The 22,352-nt window shown below is 46.0% G+C and overlaps 1 protein-coding gene across 1 annotated transcript; it reads left to right on the top strand.

Moving 5' to 3' along the window:
* The first annotated feature begins 1,885 nt into the window (after window positions 1-1,885).
* Window positions 1,886-21,371, top strand: LOC117376730 (dynamin-1-like). Its single transcript, XM_033973257.2, has 23 exons — window positions 1,886-2,091; window positions 2,677-2,750; window positions 5,640-5,789; window positions 6,317-6,520; window positions 7,063-7,161; window positions 7,363-7,523; window positions 7,821-7,963; window positions 8,875-9,010; window positions 9,461-9,528; window positions 9,698-9,836; window positions 11,133-11,219; window positions 11,391-11,461; window positions 12,012-12,063; window positions 12,185-12,196; window positions 12,967-13,080; window positions 13,163-13,272; window positions 13,641-13,752; window positions 16,273-16,290; window positions 16,699-16,863; window positions 17,417-17,503; window positions 18,017-18,171; window positions 18,935-19,102; window positions 21,267-21,371. Exons 1-23 carry the CDS (start codon window positions 1,931-1,933, stop codon window positions 21,310-21,312), a joined length of 2,532 nt encoding a protein of 843 aa, XP_033829148.1. The 5' UTR covers window positions 1,886-1,930; the 3' UTR covers window positions 21,313-21,371.
* Window positions 21,372-22,352: the final 981 nt, after the last annotated feature.

Below are 22,352 nucleotides of genomic sequence, written 5' to 3' on the forward strand. Positions count from 1 at the left end.
AATTTACCATTAGCAACAATACAAGAACACGTGTTAATTAGACAATATTTTCACAGGCAATTCATGTATTTTGGAATGCTAATTCTAAGGCATATTAACGTGTGTCTATTATATGTCTGTCACAGGTATGGTTGATTTTCTTTTTTTAATGTATGTAAAATAGTAACTTACGACGGAGTATAAGGGTCACTTTAATTAAAAAAATTATGCGGGCGCTAAGAGAAAAAAGGCATAATATGAGAAAAAAAAGTCGTAGTATTACGAGAAAAAAGTCATATTTTTATGAGAATATAGGCTGCTGTGCGTGAATGAGTGGCCAGTGCGTTATGAAGAATTTGGAGCATTTTGTTCAGATATAGCAATTTCTTCTAAATCTGTATGGTCCCTCAGTCTAAACAAACTCAAACTCTTGCAGTGTCCCTTCAAAGTATTTATACTGATGATACTGTGGTGATGGTGGGATAAAAGTCACAGTATTTCATCGTGCATAAACCCCAGTTGAAAGTTTATCTGAACAAAATGCTCCAAATTTTCCATAAAACACAACGCACTGGTCACTCACAGCAGCCTATATTCTCATAAAAATATGACTTTATTCTCGTAATATTATGACTTTTTTTCTCATAGCACCCGCATAATTTTTTTTATTTAAGTGATCTTTATACTCCGTCGTAGTAACTGGTGCATTTGTTTTTAAGAATATTTATTCCACTACCACCCATTTAAATTCAAAATAATTTTGTTGTTCAAGTGTGAGTCGCATGTTGGAGACTGCAGAGGGGAGTCAATGTGAGGACATATTAACGTGTCTATTATATGTCTGTCACAGAGAGAGAATAAAGCAGAGTGACTCCATCCCATTTCGTGTTATTTGTATATGGACTGGCGAAAGGTTCCCAACCCTTACACCAGGATGCTAATAAGTGTGAAAATCACACATTAAGAGGTGTATGAATATGTTAAGTATCTCTCAGGCACAGTGCACACTTAGTGTAGCTCAACAGACTTAGCCTACATACAGAAACTGTAAACAAAAACTGTTTTCAGTTTCAGTGTCGTTAGCTCCTCCTTCAGACAGATATAAATCATTGTCCAGCAGTAATCTGACCAGAACTGAAGAAGTGGCTTCCTCTTCTCTGCTCTTCTTTGTTCCTCTCTTCCTCTCCTCTGTTCTTCTCTTTCTCTCCTCTCTCTCCTCTTCCTCTGCTCCTCTCCTCTCTTCCTCTTCTCTCCTCCTCTCCTCCTCCTCTGCTCCTCTCCTCTCTCTCCTCTTCCTCTGCTCCTCTCCTCTCTTCCTCTCCTCTGCCCCTCTCCTCCTCTCCTCTCCTCTGCTCTTTCCTCTCCTCTGCTCCTTTCCTCTCAGAAATGATCCAAATGATGGTGGAGTTTAAAAACACAGTGGAGCACTTCCTGTATCATCACATGACATCACAAGGTGGAACAGAGTGTTTTCTGTTTGAGAGTAGAACAGTATGTTTGTGATGCGGCGTTATATTGGACCTTTAATGTGAAAGTCCCACTGCAGACTCAGTATATCCGAGGCTCTTACTGTGAAAGGGCGCGGGTACCGGAAGAGGTGTGCGCGTGTCGTGAGGAGAGGCTCGTGCTGAAGGTCACCTCCTCCGCATCCCCATCCTCCTCCTCCCGTGTTTGGACAGGGTCACACCGGGTTTGGACCGGGTCACACCGGGTTAGGTTCGGTTCAGACCGGGCTCTGAGCTGCTGCGGTCCCGGTTCGGTCCGTGGCCTTGTCCCGGTGCAGGCGGAGGGAATCCCGTGATGCAGTGAGTCGTCTCGGTGTCCCCCGCGGCGCTCGCATCCTCCCGGTGTATCCCTGGTGCAGTCCCGGTTCTGGTCCCGGTCCGGTCCCGGTTCTGATCCCGGTGTATCCTCTCTAGCTCCATAGCTCCGGTGTCTCTCCCGCGGCATCATGGGGAACCGCGGCATGGAGGAGCTCATTCCGCTGGTGAACCGGCTGCAGGACGCGTTCGGGTCCATCGGGCAGAACGCGGCGCTGGACCTGCCGCAGATCGCGGTGGTGGGCGGACAGAGCGCGGGAAAGAGCTCCGTGCTCGAGAACTTCGTGGGGAAGTGAGTGACACGCACACGCGCACGCGAACACACACACCTAAGGTAGGCCTACTCTCTGAGGCTGTAGCACACGCACAGCCTGCACATGCACACGCACAGCCTGCACGCGCACGGAGAGGGCAGTGCACGCGCTGATGCTGTCCGTGCACGCGCACACATGATGATGACAGACTCCTCGTGCAGCTGTAGGCCTCGGGTCACCTGCGCACGTGAACACCTAAGGTGTCTGACTTCACGAGACACTGGAGTCACATGACTGCAGCCTGTGTCACATGACTGAGAGTCGTGACAGGTCATCCTTGCATCTGGCACACAGGGAGGGCATCTGACACACAGGGAGGGCATCTGACACGCACAGGAAGGGCATCTGACACGCACAGGGAGGGCATCTGACACGCACAGGGAGGGCATCTGACACGCACAGGAAGGGCATCTGACACGCACAGGGAGGGCATCTGACACGCACAGGGAGGGCATCTGACGCACAGGGAGGGCATCTGACACACAGGGAGGGCATCTGACACACAGGGAGGGCATCTGACACGCAGGGAGGATGGGAGGGCATCTGACCTGTTTGTGTCGCAGAGACTTTCTTCCTCGTGGCTCTGGGATCGTGACACGTCGCCCCTTGGTGCTACAGCTCATCAACTGCCCCACAGGTGAGTCCTGGTCCATAACCGGTCCAGATATGGTCCAGACTGGGTCCAGATCAAATCCAGACCAGATCCAGACCAGCTCTAGACCAAGTCCAGAACCGGTCCAGACCTGATGTCCTGCTGAGTTCAGTTAGCGAGTCTTTATTTTGATGATTTCACTGTCACACTTGTATGTTGTATCAGTTAAACCTTAGTCCTGCAAATCGAGTTCGTAAATAAAGTTTTCAGAGGTTTATTTTGCTAAAGATTCGTCTGGCTGTGAGTGACACACACACATGAAATATTAACCTGAGATCAGAGCGTCCATGTTTGTCTCTCATCTGTTTGTTCTATGGGAGTCTCCACATTGAGTCCTGACATAGTTTGGTCCTGTTCTGTTCTAGTCCTGGTTCAGTCCTGGTTTAGTTCTCGTTTAGTCCTGGTTTAGTCTTGGTTTAGTCCTGGTTTAGTCCTGGTTTAGTCCTTGTTTAGTCCTGGTTTAGTCCTTGTTTAGTCCTTGTTTAGTCCTGGTTTAGTCCTTGTTTAGTCCTGGTTTAGTCCTTGTTTACTCCTTGTTTAGTCCTGGTTTTGTCCTGGCTTAGTCCTTGTTTAGTCCTGGTTTAGTCCTTGTTTAGTCCTTGTTTAGTCCTGGCGTAGTCCTGGTTTAGTCCTTGTTTAGTCCTGGTTTAGTCCTTGTTTACTCCTTGTTTACTCCTTGTTTACTCCTTGTTTAGTCCTGGTTTAGTCCTGGTTTAGTCCTTGTTTAGTCCTTGTTTAGTCCTGGTTTAGTCCTTGTTTACTCCTTGTTTAGTCCTGGTTTAGTCCTGTTTTAGTCCTTGTTTAGTCCTGGTTTAGTCCTGGTTTAGTCCTGTTTTAGTCCTTGTTTAGTCCTGGTTTAGTCTTTGTTTAGTCCTTGTTTAGTCCTGGTTTAGTCCTGGTTTAGTCCTGTTTTAGTCCTTGTTTAGTCCTTGTTTAGTCCTTGTTTAGTCCTGGTTTAGTCCTGGTTTAGTCCTGGTTTAGTCCTTGTTTTGTCCTTGTTTAGTCCTGGTTTAGTCCTGGTTTAGTCCTGGTTTAGTCCTTGTTTACTCCTTGTTTAGTCCTGGTTTAGTTCTTGTTTACTCCTTGTTTAGTCCTGGTTTAGTCCTTGTTTACTCCTTGTTTAGTCCTGGTTTAGTCCTGGTTTAGTCCTTGTTTACTCCTTGTTTAGTCCTGGTTTAGTCCTGTTTTAGTCCTGGTTTAGTCCTTGTTTAGTCCTTGTTTAGTCCTGGTTTAGTCCTTGTTTAGTCCTGGTTTAGTCCTGGTTTAGTCTTTGTTTAGTCCTTGTTTAGTCCTGCTTTAGTCCTGGTTTAGTCCTGGTTTAGTCCTGGTTTAGTCCTGGTTTACTCCTTGTTTAGTCCTGGTTTAGTCCTGGTTTAGTCCTGTTTTAGTCCTGGTTTAGTCCTTGTTTAGTCCTTGTTTAGTCCTGGTTTAGTCCTTGTTTAGTCCTTGTTTAGTCCTGGTTTAGTCCTTGTTTAGTCCTTGTTTAGTCCTGGTTTAGTCCTGGTTTAGTCCTGGTTTAGTCCTGGTTTAGTCTTTGTTTAGTCCTTGTTTAGTCCTGGTTTACTCCTTGTTTAGTCCTGGTTTAGTCCTGGTTTAGTCCTGGTTTAGTCCTTGTTTAGTCCTTGTTTAGTCCTGGTTTAGTCCTTGTTTAGTCCTTGTTTAGTCCTGGTTTAGTCCTTGTTTAGTCCTTGTTTAGTCCTGGTTTAGTCCTTGTTTAGTCCTTGTTTAGTCCTGGTTTAGTCCTTGTTTAGTCCTGGTTTAGTCCTGGTTTAGTCCTGGTTTAGTCCTGGTTTAGTCCTGGTTTAGTCCTTGTTTAGTCCTTGTTTAGTCCTGGTTTAGTCCTTGTTTAGTCCTTGTTTAGTCCTGGTTTAGTCCTCGTTTAGTCCTTGTTTAGTCCTTGTTTAGTCCTGGTTTAGTCCTTGTTTAGTCCTTGTTTAGTCCTGGTTTAGTCCTCGTTTAGTCCTTGTTTAGTCCTTGTTTAGTCCTGGTTTAGTCCTTGTTTAGTCCTTGTTTAGTCCTGGTTTAGTCCTGGTTTAGTCCTGGTTTAGTCCTGGTTTAGTCCTGGTTTAGGACCTCCCGCACCACTGGTTTAACAGGGAGCGGGCTCTTAGCAAGTCTGTCAATCAAACCAGTTGCTAACGCTAACGCTAACGGGAGTGACCTCAGGGAAAGAAGGCGCCTGATTTATCTGTTATTAATGTTCATATTTTGATTTACAGACACAATAGTGACATAAAAACCCCAGGATCATGTAGAGGATTAATACGAACATTTTAAGTCAGCTATTTCCATATATGTACAGTCTATGATAGTACCTGACGTGTTTGCAATGTTTGAGCAGGACTGAGATGTTATTGTTATTGAGAGTGTGCTGGTGCGGTGAAAGTGAAAGTGTGTGTACATTATAAACACTGTGGAACATTATAACATCATACTAATTTATGATACAGGTCTCTGTATAGCTCTATTTAACCCTATATGACTCTATATAACCCTGTAAAACTCTATATAACTCAGTATAACTCTATGTAACCCAATATAACCCTATATAATTCTGTATAATTAACTTTGTATACCTCTATATGGCCCTATATAATTCTGTATAACTCTGTACAGCCATATATAACTCTATATAACTTTATAACTCTATATAACTCTGGATAACTCTGTATAACCCTATATAATTGTGCATGATTCTGTATGACTTTGTATAACTCTAACCTTACATAACACTATATAACTACATAACCCGGTTCTGACCAGGTTCTGACTCAACCCCCTCTGGTTGTTTCTGACCCCCTCCCCTCTGGTGTTTGTGACCCCTCCCCTCTGGTTGTTTCTGACCCCGTACCCTGTGGTTGTTTCTGACCCCAGAGTATGCTGAGTTCCTTCACTGTAAGGGGAAGAAGTTCACAGACTTTGAGGAGGTTCGACTGGAGATCGAGGCCGAGACCGACAGAGTGACTGGAGCGAACAAAGGAATCAGCCCAGTGCCCATCAACCTGAGGGTCTACAGCCCCAATGGTACTGAACCAGGACTAGACCAGCACTAGACCAGGACTAGACCAGGACTAGACCAGGACTAGACCAGAACTAGGCCATCAACCTGAGAGTCTACAGGCCCAACGGTACTGAACCAGGACTAGACCAGCACTAGACCAGAACTAGACCAGAACTAGACCAGGACTAGACCAGGACTAGACCAGGACTAGACTAGGACTAGATCATTAACCTCATGGTCTACAGCCGAAACGGTACTGGACCAGGACTAGACCAGAACTAGACCATCAACCTGAGAGCCTACAACCCCAATAGTACTGGACCAGGACTAAATCAGGATTAGGCCAGGACTAGACCATCAACCTGAGGGTCTAAGGCCCCAACGGTGCTGGATTAGGACTAAACCAGATCCAGGAGTAAATCATCAACCTGAGAGTGTCCTAAACCCGACCCTGGTGGACTTGAATGGGATGACCAAACTCCCGGTCTAACCCTGGACTCTATAGTCTGGTTATAGTCCTGGTCTAACACTGGCCTCTCTGTCTCTGCAGTCTTAAACTTGACCTTGGTGGACTTGCCTGGGATGACAAAAGTCCCGGTAGGGGACCAGCCAGCAGACATTGAGACTCAGATCCGGGACATGCTCCTTCAGTTTGTGACCAAAGAGAACTGTCTGCTGCTCGCCGTCTCACCCGCCAACTCTGACCTCGCTAACTCAGATGCCCTGAAGATCGCCAAAGAGGTAGACCCCCAAGGTGAGCCAGACCAGTTAGGATCCCAAAAGAACAACTTATCCAGCTGTTCAGTTCTGATACCGATTTTTCATTTAAAATAAAATAAAATAAGATATGATCGAAGTGTTCTGTAGTTGTGCTTCTCTCTTGTCATGACAGATTTGTGTGAATAAAAGTTCAAACATTCTGAGACTTTCTGGGCCAAATACAACCTGGAAATATTATATCAGTTTAGTTAGTTAGTCCTGTCCTGCTTGCTCCCGCCTACTCCTGCTCCTGCACCCCCCAGCTCGCCCCAGCCCGCTCCTGTCTACTCCTGTATGTTCCTGTCCTCTCCTGTCTCTCCCTGTCTGCTCCTGCCTGCTCCTGCCCGCTCCTGTCTGCTCCTGTCTCCTCCTGTCTGCTCCTGTCTCCTCCTGTTCACTCCTGTCTCCTCCTGTCTCCCCCTGTCTGCTCCTGTCCGCTCCTGTCTTGTTTCATGTGGATAGTCCCAGTACTTACAGAGATATTAACCATAAACCAGGTCTTCTGACTTAGGGTCTGGTTCCTCTGGTCCTTCTCAGGTCTGAGGACCATCGGGGTCATCACCAAACTGGACTTGATGGACGAAGGAACCGATGCCAGAGACATCCTGGAAAACAAGCTCCTGCCTCTGCGCCGAGGTAAGACCTGGTTTAGTCCTGGTTTAGTCCTGGTTCAGTCCTGGTTTCGTCTTAGTTCAATCCTGGTTTAGTCCCTGCCTTAGTCCTGGTTTAGTTCTGCTTTAGTTCTGGTTTAGTTCAGGTTTAGTTCTGGTTTAGACCTCATTTAGACATGGTCTAGTCCTGATTCAGTCCTGGTTTAGTCCTGGTTCTTGTCTGTAGGGTATGTGGGAGTGGTGAATCGTTCTCAGAAGGACATCGATGGGAAGAAGGACATCAATGCAGCTCTTCAGGCTGAGAGGAAGTTCTTCTTATCGCACCCATCCTACAGACACCTGGCTGACCGCATGGGCACCGCCTACCTGCAGAAAGTCCTCAACCAGGTGAGACTGGCCCCACCCTCATGCACCAGGCCCTGCTCCCAACTCCATGCCTACAGAGCCCCCATATAGGCACATGGCCTACAGACACCTTGCTGACCACGTGGTTCTGCTTCTGCACAATCTGGTACAGTTTCAGTATCTATGGAGACTCTCTAGTAACCATGGATACCACAGCACCCTGACCGATCAGAGACCAGTTAGAACAGTTTAGTACCTGACAAAAAAAGTCCCTGGTACCAGTTTGTTTCTAAAGGTTTTTGGCATCTGAGGTAAAACTTGTCAAACTTTTTTTTACAGCAACTGACAAACCACATTCGAGACACTCTGCCAGCGCTGAGGTCCAAACTGCAGAGTCAGCTCCTGAGCATCGAGAAGGAGGTGGAGGAGTACAAGCACTACAGACCAGACGATCCCAGCAGGAAGACCAAAGCACTGCTCCAGTGAGTCCAGACCAGGACTGGGACAAGACCAGGGCTAGGACTAGACCAGGACTGGACCACAGACCAGAACTGTACAAGCACTACAGATCAGACGATCCCAGCAGGAAGACCAAGGCCCTACTCCAGTGAGTCCAGACCAGGACCAGACCAGGATCAGGACTGAGACTATGACCATCACTGACTCCCTCCCCCCATCTCCAAGCTCACTGCTGAAGACGTCTCAGATCAGGATGATGTAACAGTGAAACAAGAAACTCCTTGTGCTGTGAGAAGCAGATGTCACATAAGTCCTTCTGGGTTACAGTATCCAAACATAAGTCCTTCAGGGGACACACTCATGGTGCTGCGGGCTGCACACACGATTCATCCATGAAGCGAAAAAATAATCTTTAGCTTAATTGATAAGAAAATGATTGTTAGTTGCATTTCTACTTTTCATCTAATACCTTCTGTTGGAATCTTTCACTGAGACCTTCTCTTGGGCTCTTTTATTGGGACCTCCTGTTGGACTCTTTCATGGAGACGTTCTGTTGGACTCTTTCTATAAGGGTCTCATGAACAACGCTTCATGCTTGAGTATCACATTTATGAATAATTTAAGTTTTCATCTTTTCAGAGATTCTTTTTTTACTACAGATTTTTTACTACAGATGTTTATATTTGTGTTGTTTGCAGAAAAAAAAAATTGAATTTGGACCCTTAACACAGATCATTACTGTAAAATATGAAGAGTGTCAGCCCTAATACTAACCCCTGTGGAACACACTGACTCCTGTGGAATACACTGTCCTGGTCTACCCCTGGTCTCTGTAGTCCTATTATAGTCTGGTTATAGTCCTGGTCTAACCCCCGTCTCTGTTGTCCTGTTATAGTTTGCTTATAGTCCTAGTCTAAGCCCGGTCTTGTTCTAGGATGGTGCAGCAGTTTGCGGTGGACTTTGAGAAGAGGATCGAAGGCTCTGGAGACCAGGTAGACACGTACGAGCTCTCAGGAGGAGCCAAAATCAACCGCATCTTCCATGAACGCTTCCCCTTCGAACTGGTCAAGGTGAGACCTGGTTTAGTCTTGGTTTAGACCTGGTTGGTTCCTGGTTTATTCCTGGTTTAGTCTTGGTTTAGTGCTGGTTTAGTACTGGTTTAGTCCTGATTTAGTCCTGTTTAATCCTGGTTTATTCCTGGTTTAGTCCTGGTTTAGTCCTGTTTATTCCTGGTTTAGTCCTGGCTTAGTCCTGGGTTGATCCTGGTTTATTCCTGGCTCAGTCCTGGTTTAGTCCTGGTTTAGTCCTGTTTATTCCTGGTTTAGTCCTGATTTAGTCCTGAGTTAATCCTGGTTTATTCCTGGCTCAGTCCTGGTTTATTCCTGGCTCAGTCCTGGTTCAGTCCTGGTTCAGTCCTGGTTTAGTCCTGTTTATTCCTGGTTTAGTCCTGACTTAGTCCTGAGTTAATCCTGGTTTATTCCTGGTTCAGTCCTGGTTCAGACCTGGTTCTTCTGTTGCAGTTGGAGAGTGATGAGAAGACTCTTCGTAAAGAGATCAGTTACGCCATCAAGAACATCCACGGAGTCAGGTACACAGTAGTAGTACTGCAGTAAAGGTCGTAATGGTAGTATAGTAGTAATACAGTAGTAGTAGTAGTATAGTAGTAATTCAATAGTAGTAATAGTCTCAGTAGTAGTAGTAGTAGTAGTAGTAGTAGTATTTATAGTACTTATAGTAATAGTACTTGTTGGTTTCAGGACAGGGCTGTTCACTCCAGACATGGCGTTTGAGACGATCGTGAAGCGTCAGATCGCTCAGATCAAAGAGCCCTGCACCAAGTGTGTGGATCTGGTCATCTCCGAACTGGTCAACACTGTACGCCAGTGCACTCAGAAGGTATCCACACGAGACCGGTTATGATCCTCAGGAGGTATTTGATTTTCAGGAGGTACTGGACCGGTTATGATCCTCAGGAGGTATTTGATCCTCAGGAGGTTCTAGACCGGTTATGATCCTCAGGAGGTACTAGACCGGTTATGATCTTCAGGAGGTACAAGGCCGGTTATGATCCTCAGGAGGTACTAGATGGTTATGATCTTCAGGAGGTACTGGACCGGTTATGATCCTCAGGAGGTATTTGATCCTCAGGAGGTACTAGACGGGTATGATATTCAGGAGGTACTGGACCGGTTATGATCCTCAGGAGGTATTTGATCCTCAGGAGGTACTGGACCGGTTATGATCCTCAGGAGGTATTTGATCCTCAGGAGGTTCTAGACCGGTTATGATCCTCAGGAGGTACTAGACCGGTTATGATCTTCAGGAGATACAAGGCCGGTTATGATCCTCAGGAGGTACTAGACGGGTATGATATTCAGGAGGTACTGGACCGGTTATGATCCTCAGGAGGTATTTGATCCTCAGGAGGTTCTACACCGGTTATGATCCTCAGGAGGTTCTAGACCGGTTATGATCCTCAGGAGGTACTAGATGGTTATGATCTTCAGGAGGTACTGGACTGGTTATGATCCTCAGGAGGTATTTGATCCTCAGGAGGTACTAGACGGGTATGATATTCAGGAGGTACTGGACTGGTTATGATCCTCAGGAGGTATTTGATCCTCAGGAGGTACTAGAACGGTTATGATCCTCAGGAGGTACTAGACCAGTTATAATCCTGAGGAGATACTAGACCGGTTATGATCCTCAGGAGTTACTAGACCGGTTATGATCTTCAGGAGGTACAAGGCCGGTTATGATCCTCAGGAGGTACTAGACCGTTTATGATCCTCAGGACGTACTGGACCAGTTATGATCCCCAGGAGGTACTGGACCGGTTATGATCTTCAGGAGGTACTAGACTGGTTATGATCCTCAGGAGGTACTGGACCGGTTATGATCTTCAGGAGGTACTAGACTGGTTATGATCCTTAGGAGGTACCCACATGAGACTGGTTATAATTCTCAGAAGGTACTGGACCAGTTATGATCCTGAGGAGGTACTAGACAGTTATGATCCTCAGGAGGTATTTGATCCTCAGGAGGTAGTGGACCGGTTATGATCCTGAGGAGGTACTAGACTGGTTATGATCCTCAGGACAAACTATATTGGTTATGATTCTCAGGACATACTATACTGATTATGATACTTGTACTAGTATTTACACACTAAAGTACTTATACTTGTTGCAGTTGGCTCAGTACCCGATGCTGAGGGAAGAGATGGAACGCATCGTCACACAACACATCCGCGACCGAGAAGCCCACTCTAAAGGACAGGTGAGACCAGATGTAGACCAGGTTTATTCCTGGTTTAGACCTGGTTTAGTCCTGGTTTAGTCCTGGTTTAGACCTGATTTAGACATGTTTTAGTCCTGGTTCAGTCCTGGTTCAGTCCTAGTTTAGTCCTGGTTCAGTCTTGGTTCTGGTTTAATCTTGGTTCTTCTTCAGGTTTTGCTCCTGATCGATATTGAACTCTCTTACGTCAACACCAACCATGAGGACTTCATCGGCTTTGCCAAGTGAGTCCCACAGTGTTTCGTATGGGTATGTGTGTGTGTGTGAGTGTATCTGTGTGTGTATGTATGTAGATGTGTGTGTAGGTGTATGTGTGTGTCTGTGTATGTGGGGGGGGGGTGTGTATGTGCATGTTTGTGTTTGTGTATGTATGTGGGTGTTTTTCATTTTACAGTTTAATCTTAAAAATGATATCCTCCATTTTCTAATCTCCAAAACTCCTTCAAGTTAATCCTATCAACATTATTTTAATCTGTCCTCTCCTCCTTCTCTGCTCCTCTGTCCCTCCTCTCCTCCTCCTCTCTCTTTCTCCCCCTCTTCCTCCCCTCCTCCTCATCTGCTCTTCCTCCTCTATCCCTCCTTCTCCTCTCTTCCTGGTCCTCTGCCCCTCCTCTGCTCCTTAACGTCTGCTCCTCTGCCTCTCTGTCCCTCCTTTCCTCTTTCTTCTCTCCTCTGCTCCTCTCCTCCTCCTCTGCCCCTGGGTTCCTCCTGTCCTCCTCCTCCTCCCATCCACTCTTTCTCTCCTCTTCCTCCTCTCCTCTTCCTCTCTCCCAGTGCGCAGCAGAAAAGCAGTCAGATGAGCAAGAAGAAGGCAGCGGGAAACCAGGTGAGTCACAGGAAGTGACATCATGTCAACAGGAAGTGACCTGCTTTAAACAGGAAGTGACCTACCATGAACAGGAAGTGTGTCATAACTGTTTTTGTTTTCCCGCCACGCTTGGCTCCAGGACGAGATCATGGTGAGTCACAGTCACTCAAAGTACAAAAGTTTAAACAGCAGAGAGAAGGTGTACTCAAATATAAGTACTTCAGAGTAATGTTACTCAAGTAGAAGTACAAAGTAGTGGCCCAGGACATACCTCTAGTTAGAGTAAAAGTATGTGAGTAAACTACCACTCCAGTGAGAGTAACTAGTAACTGTCTGGACCGTTCCAAACAGGAAGTGGTCATGCATGTGCTTCGGCTCCATCGACTCTGACTCCAGTTCACTTTCTGTGTAAAAACTGTGTCTCCTCTCTCCTTAACTGCTCCTGTCAGACTCGTTATTTTGGTCTTAAATGTTCATATTAACCCGCTCTGCATGATCCTGGGTTTTTTTTCACTATTGTGTCTGTAAATCACGATATGAACATTAATAACAGACAAATCAAGCGCCTTCTTTGCTGAGGTCGCTCCCGCTAGTGTTAGCAACACGTTTGACTGACAGCGTTGCTAAGCGCCCACTCCCTGCTAAACCAGCGGTGTGGGCGGGAAGGGGCATTACCTTCAACAGGCTCACTCCTGATTGGCTCTTCGGTTGCTATGATACTCGCAGTCGGATTTCCAAATATTGAACGGGGCTCCAGATTAGTCCAGATTAGCCGCTATAACTGCTAGCCTCAATGAACTTCATTTGGAGCCGAACTTACTAGAGATAGGTTATGGTCAGGATGTAACATATTAATTATGTCATTTCCAAAGGACAGACACAAAATGAGCCAAATTAATTCCATTCATGTTTTTCACTCAGGTGATTCGTAAAGGCTGGCTCACCATAAACAACATCAGCATCATGAAGGGCGGTGCCAAAGACTACTGGTTTGTGCTGACGGCAGAGGCTCTGTCATGGTATAAGGATGACGAGGTGAGCCACTATGACCCCTGATGATCTCTAACCTCTGATGACCCCTGATGACCTATAACCTCTGTGTGTGCACCCCCTGCAGGAGAAGGAGAAGAAGTACATGTTGCCTGTGGACAACCTCAAATTGAAGGACATCGAGAAGAGCTTCATGTCCAGCAAACATGTGTTTGCCCTGTTCAACACCGAGCACCGGTAACCATTGAACTCTGTCCTCTGACACCTAACCTACCCATAGAGCACGATTAGGAACACATCTGACACCTGCAGGCCACCTGGCACTTCACCCACATTGTGTAGTAGGACTGTGGTACGTGAGCGTTGGTGGTGGGAGGAGCTGACAGTGCAAATTGGCAGCCTCAGTTGTGTCTGTCCCAGGGCAGCTCTGGCAACAATAGTTCTCTGTGTCTCCTACTACACCCGCATGCTCGGCAAAAACATGCACAAACACAAGATGGTGCTGGAGCTTGGGTCATAGCTCAGGTCATAGCTCAGGTCATAAATCACACCATAGCTCAGGTCTCATCGGCCTTCTGTCTGACTGAATGTGTTTGTCTCCATAGTAACGTGTATAAGGATTACCGTCAGCTGGAGCTGGCCAGTGAGTCCCAGGAGGAGGTGGACAGTTGGAAGGCATCGTTCCTTCGCGCCGGCGTATACCCTGAACGCAGCGTGGTGAGTTCACTGCACATCTAACATGAGTTTAACGTAAGTCTAATATGAGTCTAACATGAGTCTAACATGAGTCTAACATGAGTTTAACATGACTCTAACCTGAGTCTAACATGAGTTTAACATGAGTCTAACCTGAGTCTAACCTGAGTCTAACATGAGTCTAACGTGAGTCTAACGTGAGTCTAACGTGAGTCTAACGTGAGTCTAACGTGAGTCTAACGTGAGTCTAACATGAGTCTATAATGAGTCTAACATGAGTCTAACATGAGTTTAACATGAGTCTATAATGAGTCTAACATGAGTCTATAATGAGTCTAACATGAGTCTAACATGAGTTTAACGTGAGTCTATAATGAGTCTAACGTGAGTCTAACGTGGGTCTAACGTGAGCCTAACATGAGTCTAACATGAGTCTAACGTGAGTCTAACATGAGTCTATAATGAGCCTAACATGAGTCTAACATGAGTCTAACATGAGTCTAACATGAGTTTAACATGACTCTAACCTGAGTCTAACGTGAGTCTAACGTGAGTCTAACGTGAGTCTAACATGAGTCTAACATGAGTCTAACGTGAGCCTAACATGAGTCTAACATGAGTCTAACATGAGTTTAACATGAGTCTATAATGAGTCTAACATGAGTCTAACATGAGTTTAACATGAGTCTATAATGAGTCTAACATGAGTCTATAATGAGTCTAACATGAGTCTAACATGAGTTTAACGTGAGTCTATAATGAGTCTAACGTGAGTCTAACGTGGGTCTAACATGAGTCTATAATGAGTCTAACGTGAGTCTAACGTGGGTCTAACCTGAGTCTAACGTGAGTCTAACGTGAGTCTAACGTGAGTCTAACGTGAGTCTAACGTGAGTCTAACGTGAGTCTAACATGAGTCTAACATGAGTCTATAATGAGTCTAACATGAGTCTAACATGAGTTTAACGTGAGTCTATAATGAGTCTAACGTGAGTCTAACGTGGGTCTAACGTGGGTCTAACGTGAGCCTAACATGAGTCTAACATGAGTCTAACATGAGTCTATAATGAGTCTAACGTGAGTCTAACGTGGGTCTAACATGAGTCTAACATGAGTCTAACATGAGTCTAACATGAGTCTATAATGAGTCTAACATGAGTCTAACGTGAGTTTAACGTGAGTCTAACGTGGGTCTAACGTGAGTCTAACGTGAGTCTAACGTGAGTCTAACGTGAGTCTAACGTGAGTCTAACGTGAGTCTAACGTGAGTCTAACATGAGTCTAACATGAGTCTAACATGAGTCTATAATGAGTCTAACATGAGTCTAACATGAGTTTAACGTGAGTCTATAATGAGTCTAACGTGAGTCTAACGTGGGTCTAACATGAGTCTAACATGAGTCTAACATGAGTCTATAATAAGTCTAACATGAGTCTAACGTGAGTCTAACGTGGGTCTAACGTGAGTCTAACGTGAGTCTAACGTGAGTCTAACGTGAGTCTAACGTGAGTCTAACATGAGTCTAACATGAGTCTAACATGAGTCTAACATGAGTCTATAATAAGTCTAACATGAGTCTAACGTGAGTTTAACGTGAGTCTAACGTGGGTCTAACGTGAGTTTAACGTGAGTTTAACGTGAGTCTAACGTGAGTCTAACATGAGTCTAACGTGTCTAACATGAGTCTATAATGAGTCTAACATGAGTCTAACATGAGTTTAACGTGAGTCTATAATGAGTCTAACGTGAGTCTAACGTGGGTCTAACGTGAGCCTAACATGAGTCTAACGTGAGTCTAACGTGAGTCTAACATGAGTCTATAATGAGTCTAACGTGAGTCTAACGTGGGTCTAACATGAGTCTAACATGAGTCTAACATGAGTCTATAATGAGTCTAACATGAGTCTAACGTGAGTTTAACGTGAGTCTAACGTGGGTCTAACGTGAGTTTAACGTGAGTCTAACGTGAGTCTAACGTGAGTCTAACATGAGTCTAACATGAGTCTAACATGAGTCTATAATGAGTCTAACATGAGTCTAACATGAGTTTAACGTGAGTCTATAATGAGTCTAACGTGAGTCTAACGTGGGTCTAACGTGAGCCTAACATGAGTCTAACATGAGTCTAACATGAGTCTATAATGAGTCTAACGTGAGTCTAACGTGGGTCTAACATGAGTCTAACATGAGTCTAACATGAGTCTATAATAAGTCTAACATGAGTCTAACGTGAGTTTAACGTGAGTCTAACGTGGGTCTAACGTGAGTCTAACGTGAGTTTAACATGAGTCTAACGTGTCTAACATGAGTCTATAATGAGTCTAACATGAGTCTAACATGAGTCTAACATGAGTCTATAATGAGTCTAACGTGAGTCTAACATGAGTCTATAATGAGTCTAACATGAGTAACATGAGTCTAACATGAGTCTAACATGAGTCTAACATGAGTCTAACATGAGTCTAACATGAGTCTCACCATGAACACTCACTGTCCTGTCTCTTCTCTCTCCTCTGTGTTTGTGCTGTTGACTGCTGCAGGACAAAGAGAAAGAGAAGGTCAGTTCCTCCTCCTGGTTAATTTCTGGTTTAGTCCTCATCCAGTCCTGTTTCAGTTCTGGTTTAGCTCTGGTTTAGTCCTAGTTTAGACCTGATTAGTCCTGGTTTAGTTCTGGTTCCTCTCTGCTTCAGTCATGGGTTTGTTCTGGTCTAGACCTGGTTCCTCATTTGAAGTATACAGGGTTTAGTCCTGATTTAGTACCGTTTTAGTCCTGGTTCAGTCATGTTTTAGTCTGGTTTTAGTCCTGCTTTAGTCCTGGTTCCTCTTTTGAGGGACACTGGGTATAGTACTGGTTCCTCTCTGGTTCCACTCTTGAAGGACACTGGGTTTAGTCCTGGTTTAGTCCCGTTTTAGTCCAGTTTTAGTCCTGCTTTACTCATGCTTTAGTCCTGGTTCCTCTCTTGAAGGACACTGAGGAGAGCAGTGGAGATGGTCGCCTCCACAGTCTGGACCCTCAGTTGGAACGACAGGTGGAGATTGTGAGGAACCTGGTGGACTCGTACCTGTCCATCATCCACAGGACCGTGAGGGACCTGGTGCCCAAAACCATCATGCACCTGATGGTCAACAACGTACGAATGACATCATTTATTTACACATGACATCATCACCAGTATGCTCCACCCACACACACACACACACACACACACACATACATACACATAACACCTCCTCCTGCTCCAGCTCCTCCATCTCCTCCACCTCCTGCTTCTCCATCTCCTCCACCCCCTCCTCCTCCTTCACCTCCTCCTGCTCCTCCAACTCCTCTTGCTCCTCCTGCTCCTCCACCTCCTCCATCTGCTCCTGTTCCTCCTGCTCTTCCATTTCCTCCACCTAATCCTGCTGCTCCATATCTTCCTGCTCCTCCACCTCCTCCATCTCCTCCACCTCCTCCTGCTCCTTTCCAGCGAACCACAACTGACCTTAGCCACACCTCTATTTACCCATAAGCCTGTTTATACAAGGCCCTCCCTCCGACCCCGTGTCTCTTACTCCTCCTCCATCTTTTCATCATAAATGTCTTTATGGTGGAGTATGCTGCACGTGTACAACGAGTGAAATCCTCCACTTCTCTCTCCTCCTCTCCTCTCTCTTTAACATTTTTCTCCTCCTCTTTTGTTTCAGACGAAGGAGTTCATTCACTCAGATCTTCTGGCTCAACTCTACTCCTGTGGAGACCAGAACTCCCTCATGGAGGAGTCCCAGGAACAGGTCTGAACCAGGACTAAACCAAGACTATACCAGGACTACACTATGACTAAACCAAGTCTAAACAAGGACTAAACCAGGACTACACCAGGACTGAACCAGGACTACACCAGAACTGAACCAGGTTTGAAGCAGGACTGAACCAGAACTAAACCAGGTCTGAACCAGGTCTGAACCAGGACGGAACCAGAACTGAACCAGGACTGAGCCAGGACTGAACCAGGACTGAGCCAGGAATGAACCTGTTTTAAAGCAGGACTAAACCAGGTCTGAACCAGGACTAAACCAGAACTGTACTAGGACTGAATCAGGACTGAATCAGGACTGAACCAGGACTGAACCAGGACTGAACCAGGACTGAACCAGGACTGAACCAGAACTAAACCAGGTCTGAACCAGGTCTGAACCAGGTCTGAACCAGAACTGAACCAGGACTGAACCAGGACTGAACCTGGTTTAAAGCCAGCCAAACGTGGTCTAAACGTGGTCTAAACCTGGTCTGTGTCTCTGGTGCAGGCCCAGCACAGGGAGGAGATGTTGAGGATGTACCACGCTCTGAAGGAGGGTCTGAACATCATTGGAGACATCAGCTCCTCCACAGTGACTACAGCATGTCCTCCTCCGGTGGATGACTCGTGGCTCCAGGTGACCGGAATGCCCTCAGGACGCAGGTAAGTCCACGCCCCTGAGCTGACAACCACCACAGAGAGAGAGGTCTGATGTCGCCCAAACACCCAATGAGCTAATCTTTGGTTTGCTAAAACATGTATCGGATTTTCCGGACTATAAGTGTCACTTTTTTCATAGTTTGTCCAGGGGTGCGACTACTGCTACTCAGATATGACTTATGTGTGAAATTATTAAAATATATAATTTCACATCTTCGTTATTGTCACACTGACAACTGCGCAAGGACAATCTAGACTTGTACCAGTATGACAGTCATGCAGAAGCTGTGTTTCATTTACTTCTGGAGTGGGGGGAGTTGTTCTGAAGCAACACCAAGGATGAAGAATTGGATTTAATGATTTGGAGTAAGATTGAGAGAAAGTTTGTTAGCTTGTTTTTTATGCTTTAGTTATCTGATTAACTAATATCTTATGTTAACAAACCAGACATGTGTTCAGTTCTGTGTATGCTGCATGTAGCTGAATAAATATGTGTTATGCAACGGTTGATTATACATGTTACAGTTCACTTGTTTAACCAATAAATGGCTCTGGTGCGTTTGTAATACCTGTAAGAAAATGTACCTGACTCATTTTTATTTTTAATTCAATTCAAATTAATTTAATTCAACTCGGTCTCTGGTCTTGACCTGGTCTCTGGTCTTGACCTGGTCTCTGGTCTTGACCTGGTCTCTGATCTGGACCTGGTCTCTGATCTTGACCCGGTCTCTGGTCTTGACCTGGTCTCTGGTCTCTGGTCTTGTAGGTCACCCATGTCGAGTCCCACCCCTCAGCGCAGAGCCCCCCCTGGACCCCCAAGACCCGGAGGACGACCTGGGTCTGGATCTGGACCAGGTCCGAGTCGACCTGCAGTTTCCCCCGACCCCACCCCACCCAGCAGACCCAACAGGGCCCCGCCCCCTGGCGTTCCCAGGTAAGGCCTGGAGTAGTCCTGGTTTAGTCCTGGTATAGTCCTGGTTTAGTTTTGATCCAGTCTATGTATAGACCCTGGTTTAGTTCCAATTTAGTCTCAGTTTACTCCTGGTTTAGATCAAGTATAGTCCTGGTTTAGTCCTGGTTTAGTTCTGGTTTAGTCCTGGTTTAGACCTGGTTTAGTCTTGATTTAGTCCTGGTTTTGGTGCTGTAGAAAGATCCACAAACAGACTTTTTGGTTTAAATCCTTCTAAACTTTTGGAAAAGTTTAGAACACCCCCCCCCCTTCACTTCCTTGTTGACTTCCTTGTCCATTTATTTTTCCACTTGTGTCCTTTACTCCTCATCTCCTTGCATCCTGCCCCTGTCTCTTCTCTTGTCTCCTCTCTCCTTGTTTCCTCCTCTCCTCTCTTTGCCTCCGTCGTCGTCTCCTCTGTCCTTGTCTCATCATGTTTTTGTGTCCTCGTCTCCTCTGTCCTCGTCTCCTCGGGTTCTTGTGTTCTCGTCTCCTTTCTACTTGTGTCCTCATGTCCTTGTGTCCTCTTTCCTTGTCTCCTCATGTCCTTGTGTCGTTGTCTTGTTGGCTTTGTGTGATCTGTTTCTATGGAGACCAAACTTTCTTCAGCCTCACAGTGGAACATCTCAGAGGAGAACTCTGACAGAACACCGTCTCCACAGATCAGTCCAGGACACAGCTTCACAAGTCAGCGGCAGGTGTGGCAGGTGTGGCAGGTGTGGCAGGTGTGGCAGGTGTTGGGGCAGGTGCGGCAGGTGTGGCAGGTGTTGGGGCAGGTGTTGGGGCAGGTGTGGCAGGTGTTGGGGCAGGTGTGGCAGGTGTTGGGGCAGGTGCGGCAGGTGTCTGGAGCTTCTGCAGCCACATCACAGTCAGTCTGCCCTAGGGCAGCTGTGGCTGGAAAAAGAGCTAACCACCTGCTTTAGTCCTGGTTTAGCCCTGGTTTAGCCCTGGTTTAGCCCTGTTTTAGCCCTGTTTTAATCCAGGTTTAGTTCTTGTTTAGTCCTGGTTTAGGCTTGGTTTAATTTGGGTATAGACCTGGTTTAGTCCTGGTCTAGTTCTGGATTAGCCCTGGTTTATTCCTGGTTTAGATTGCGTTTAGACCTGGCTTAGTCCTGGTTTAGATTGCGTTTAGACCTGGCTTAGTCCTGGTTTAGATTGCGTTTAGACCTGGCTTAGTCCTGGTTTAGTTTGGGTTTAGACCTGGCTTAGTCCTGGTTTAGTCCTGGTTCACGGCCAGTCTCGTTGTTGCTCTTTCAGAATCTCTGTCAGTGACCAGTGAGGAACCAACCAATGGTACGTCAGCGTCTGTGTGATATCACAGTCTGTGAGTCATTGTCCAATCACTTCACTGCTCTGTCTGTGTGGCCCCGCCCTTACCTGTCCTTTAGCCCCACCCCTCCTTATATAGGCGTGTTTACAGGTCATGGTCTTCAGCTTTCTGTTTATAAATGCCATTTTGAGGACCTGAAAATAAAGTCTCAGGTCCTCAAAATGGTGTTTATAATCTGCTGTGTAACAGATTACAGATGTGTTAACCTGGTTCAGACCTGGTTTAGTCCTGGTTCAGTCCTGGTTTAATTCTGGCCATTCTTCCATTCCAAATTAATAATTAATAATAATTAACCTGCTATCATAGACTGTATATATAAATGGACATGGCTAACCTGCTACTCGCTGCGTTCCAAGCAGAAAATGATCATGGGTGCAGTTCGGCTCCATCGACTCTGGCTACAATTCACTTTCTATAAAAAGACTGTCTGTAACTCTCTGTTAAATGTTCGTATTAACCCTCTTCATGATCCTGGGGTTTTTCACTATTGTGTCTGTAAATAAAGATATGAACATTAATAACAGACAAATCAGGCGCCTTCTTTCCCTGAAGTCGCTCCCTCTAGCGTTAGCAACAGGTTTAATTGACAGCGTAGCTAAGCATCCACTCCCTACTAAACTAGTGTGCACCGCCTCGCTCCTGATTGGCTCTTTGGTTGCTACGATACTCCAGATTAGCCGCTATAACTGCGAGCCTCGATGAGCTTCATTTGGAGCCAGACTCTGTGGATGACGTCCCACTCACTCAGTCCACTTCTTTATACAGTCTATGGATGACACATACGTCCTGACCTCTGACCCGTCTCTTCTCTCCCCACAGCCGGCCGAGCAGAGGCGAGAGCCCTCAGTCATCCATTGAGGGCTGACCACCCAATCAGAGCTCAGCCCTAGGGTCATGTGACGTTTACAGCAGCTCTATGTACTGTACCCCTCCACTGTACAAACTGCACTGTCATATTTATGTATGTCATATTTATGAAGTATTTATCAAAACCCACTGCGCCACAAGATCGAGTTTAGACCAGGTTTAGACCGGGTTTAGATCAGGTATAGCCCTGGTTTAGACCGGGTTCAGAACTGGTTTGAACATGGTCCAAACATGGTTTAGACCGGGTCCAGTCCTGTTTCAGACCTGGTCCAGACCTGGTCCAGACCTGGTCCAGACCTGGTCCAGACCTGGTCCAGACCTGGTCCAGTCCTGGTCCAGACCGTGTAGCCCGGTCTGCATAGTGATGTTTGCACAGTATTTTTACAGCACATCTACAGATATTTATTCAAATAATAGTTTACATGTTAGAGCTTCACCAGACCTGGTCCAGTCCTGGTCCAGACTCTCCAGTCCAAGTTTAGTCCTGGTCCAGACTCAGTCTAGTCCTGTTTCTTGGCTCTGGTCCAGTCCCGGTCCAGTCTTGGTTCTTGGTTCTGGACTAGTCCTGGTTCTTGATTCTTGTCCAGTCTTTGTTCTTGGTTCTAGTCCAGTCCTGGTTCAGTCCTGGTTCTTGGTTCTAGTCCAATCTTGGTCCAACCCTGGTTCTTGGTTCTGGTCCAGTCCTAGTCCAGTCCTGGTTCTTGGTTCTGGTCCAGTCCTGGTTCTTGGTTCTGGTCCAGTCCTAGTCCAGTCCTGGTTCTTGGTTCTGGTCCAGTCCTGGTTCTTGGTTCTGGTGATGAGATGTTTTATTTAGTGAATCTGAATCCTGTTTTTTTGTTTGACTTTTTTCTGAAGCACAAACTTTTATTTGCACTTTTTCATTTGAATGTTTGAGTCGAGTGAGACATCACGCTGTAACATAGCCCTCCTCCTCTTCCTCTCTCTCCTCTTCTCTCTCCTCTCTCTCTCCTCTTCTCTCTCCTCCCTCTCTCCTCTCTCTCTCCTCTTCTCTCTCCTCCCTCTCTCCTCTTCTCTTTC

The sequence above is a fragment of the Periophthalmus magnuspinnatus genome, chromosome 9, assembly GCF_009829125.3.
Source record: "Periophthalmus magnuspinnatus isolate fPerMag1 chromosome 9, fPerMag1.2.pri, whole genome shotgun sequence".
NCBI classification, from domain to species: Eukaryota; Metazoa; Chordata; class Actinopteri; order Gobiiformes; family Gobiidae; genus Periophthalmus; species Periophthalmus magnuspinnatus.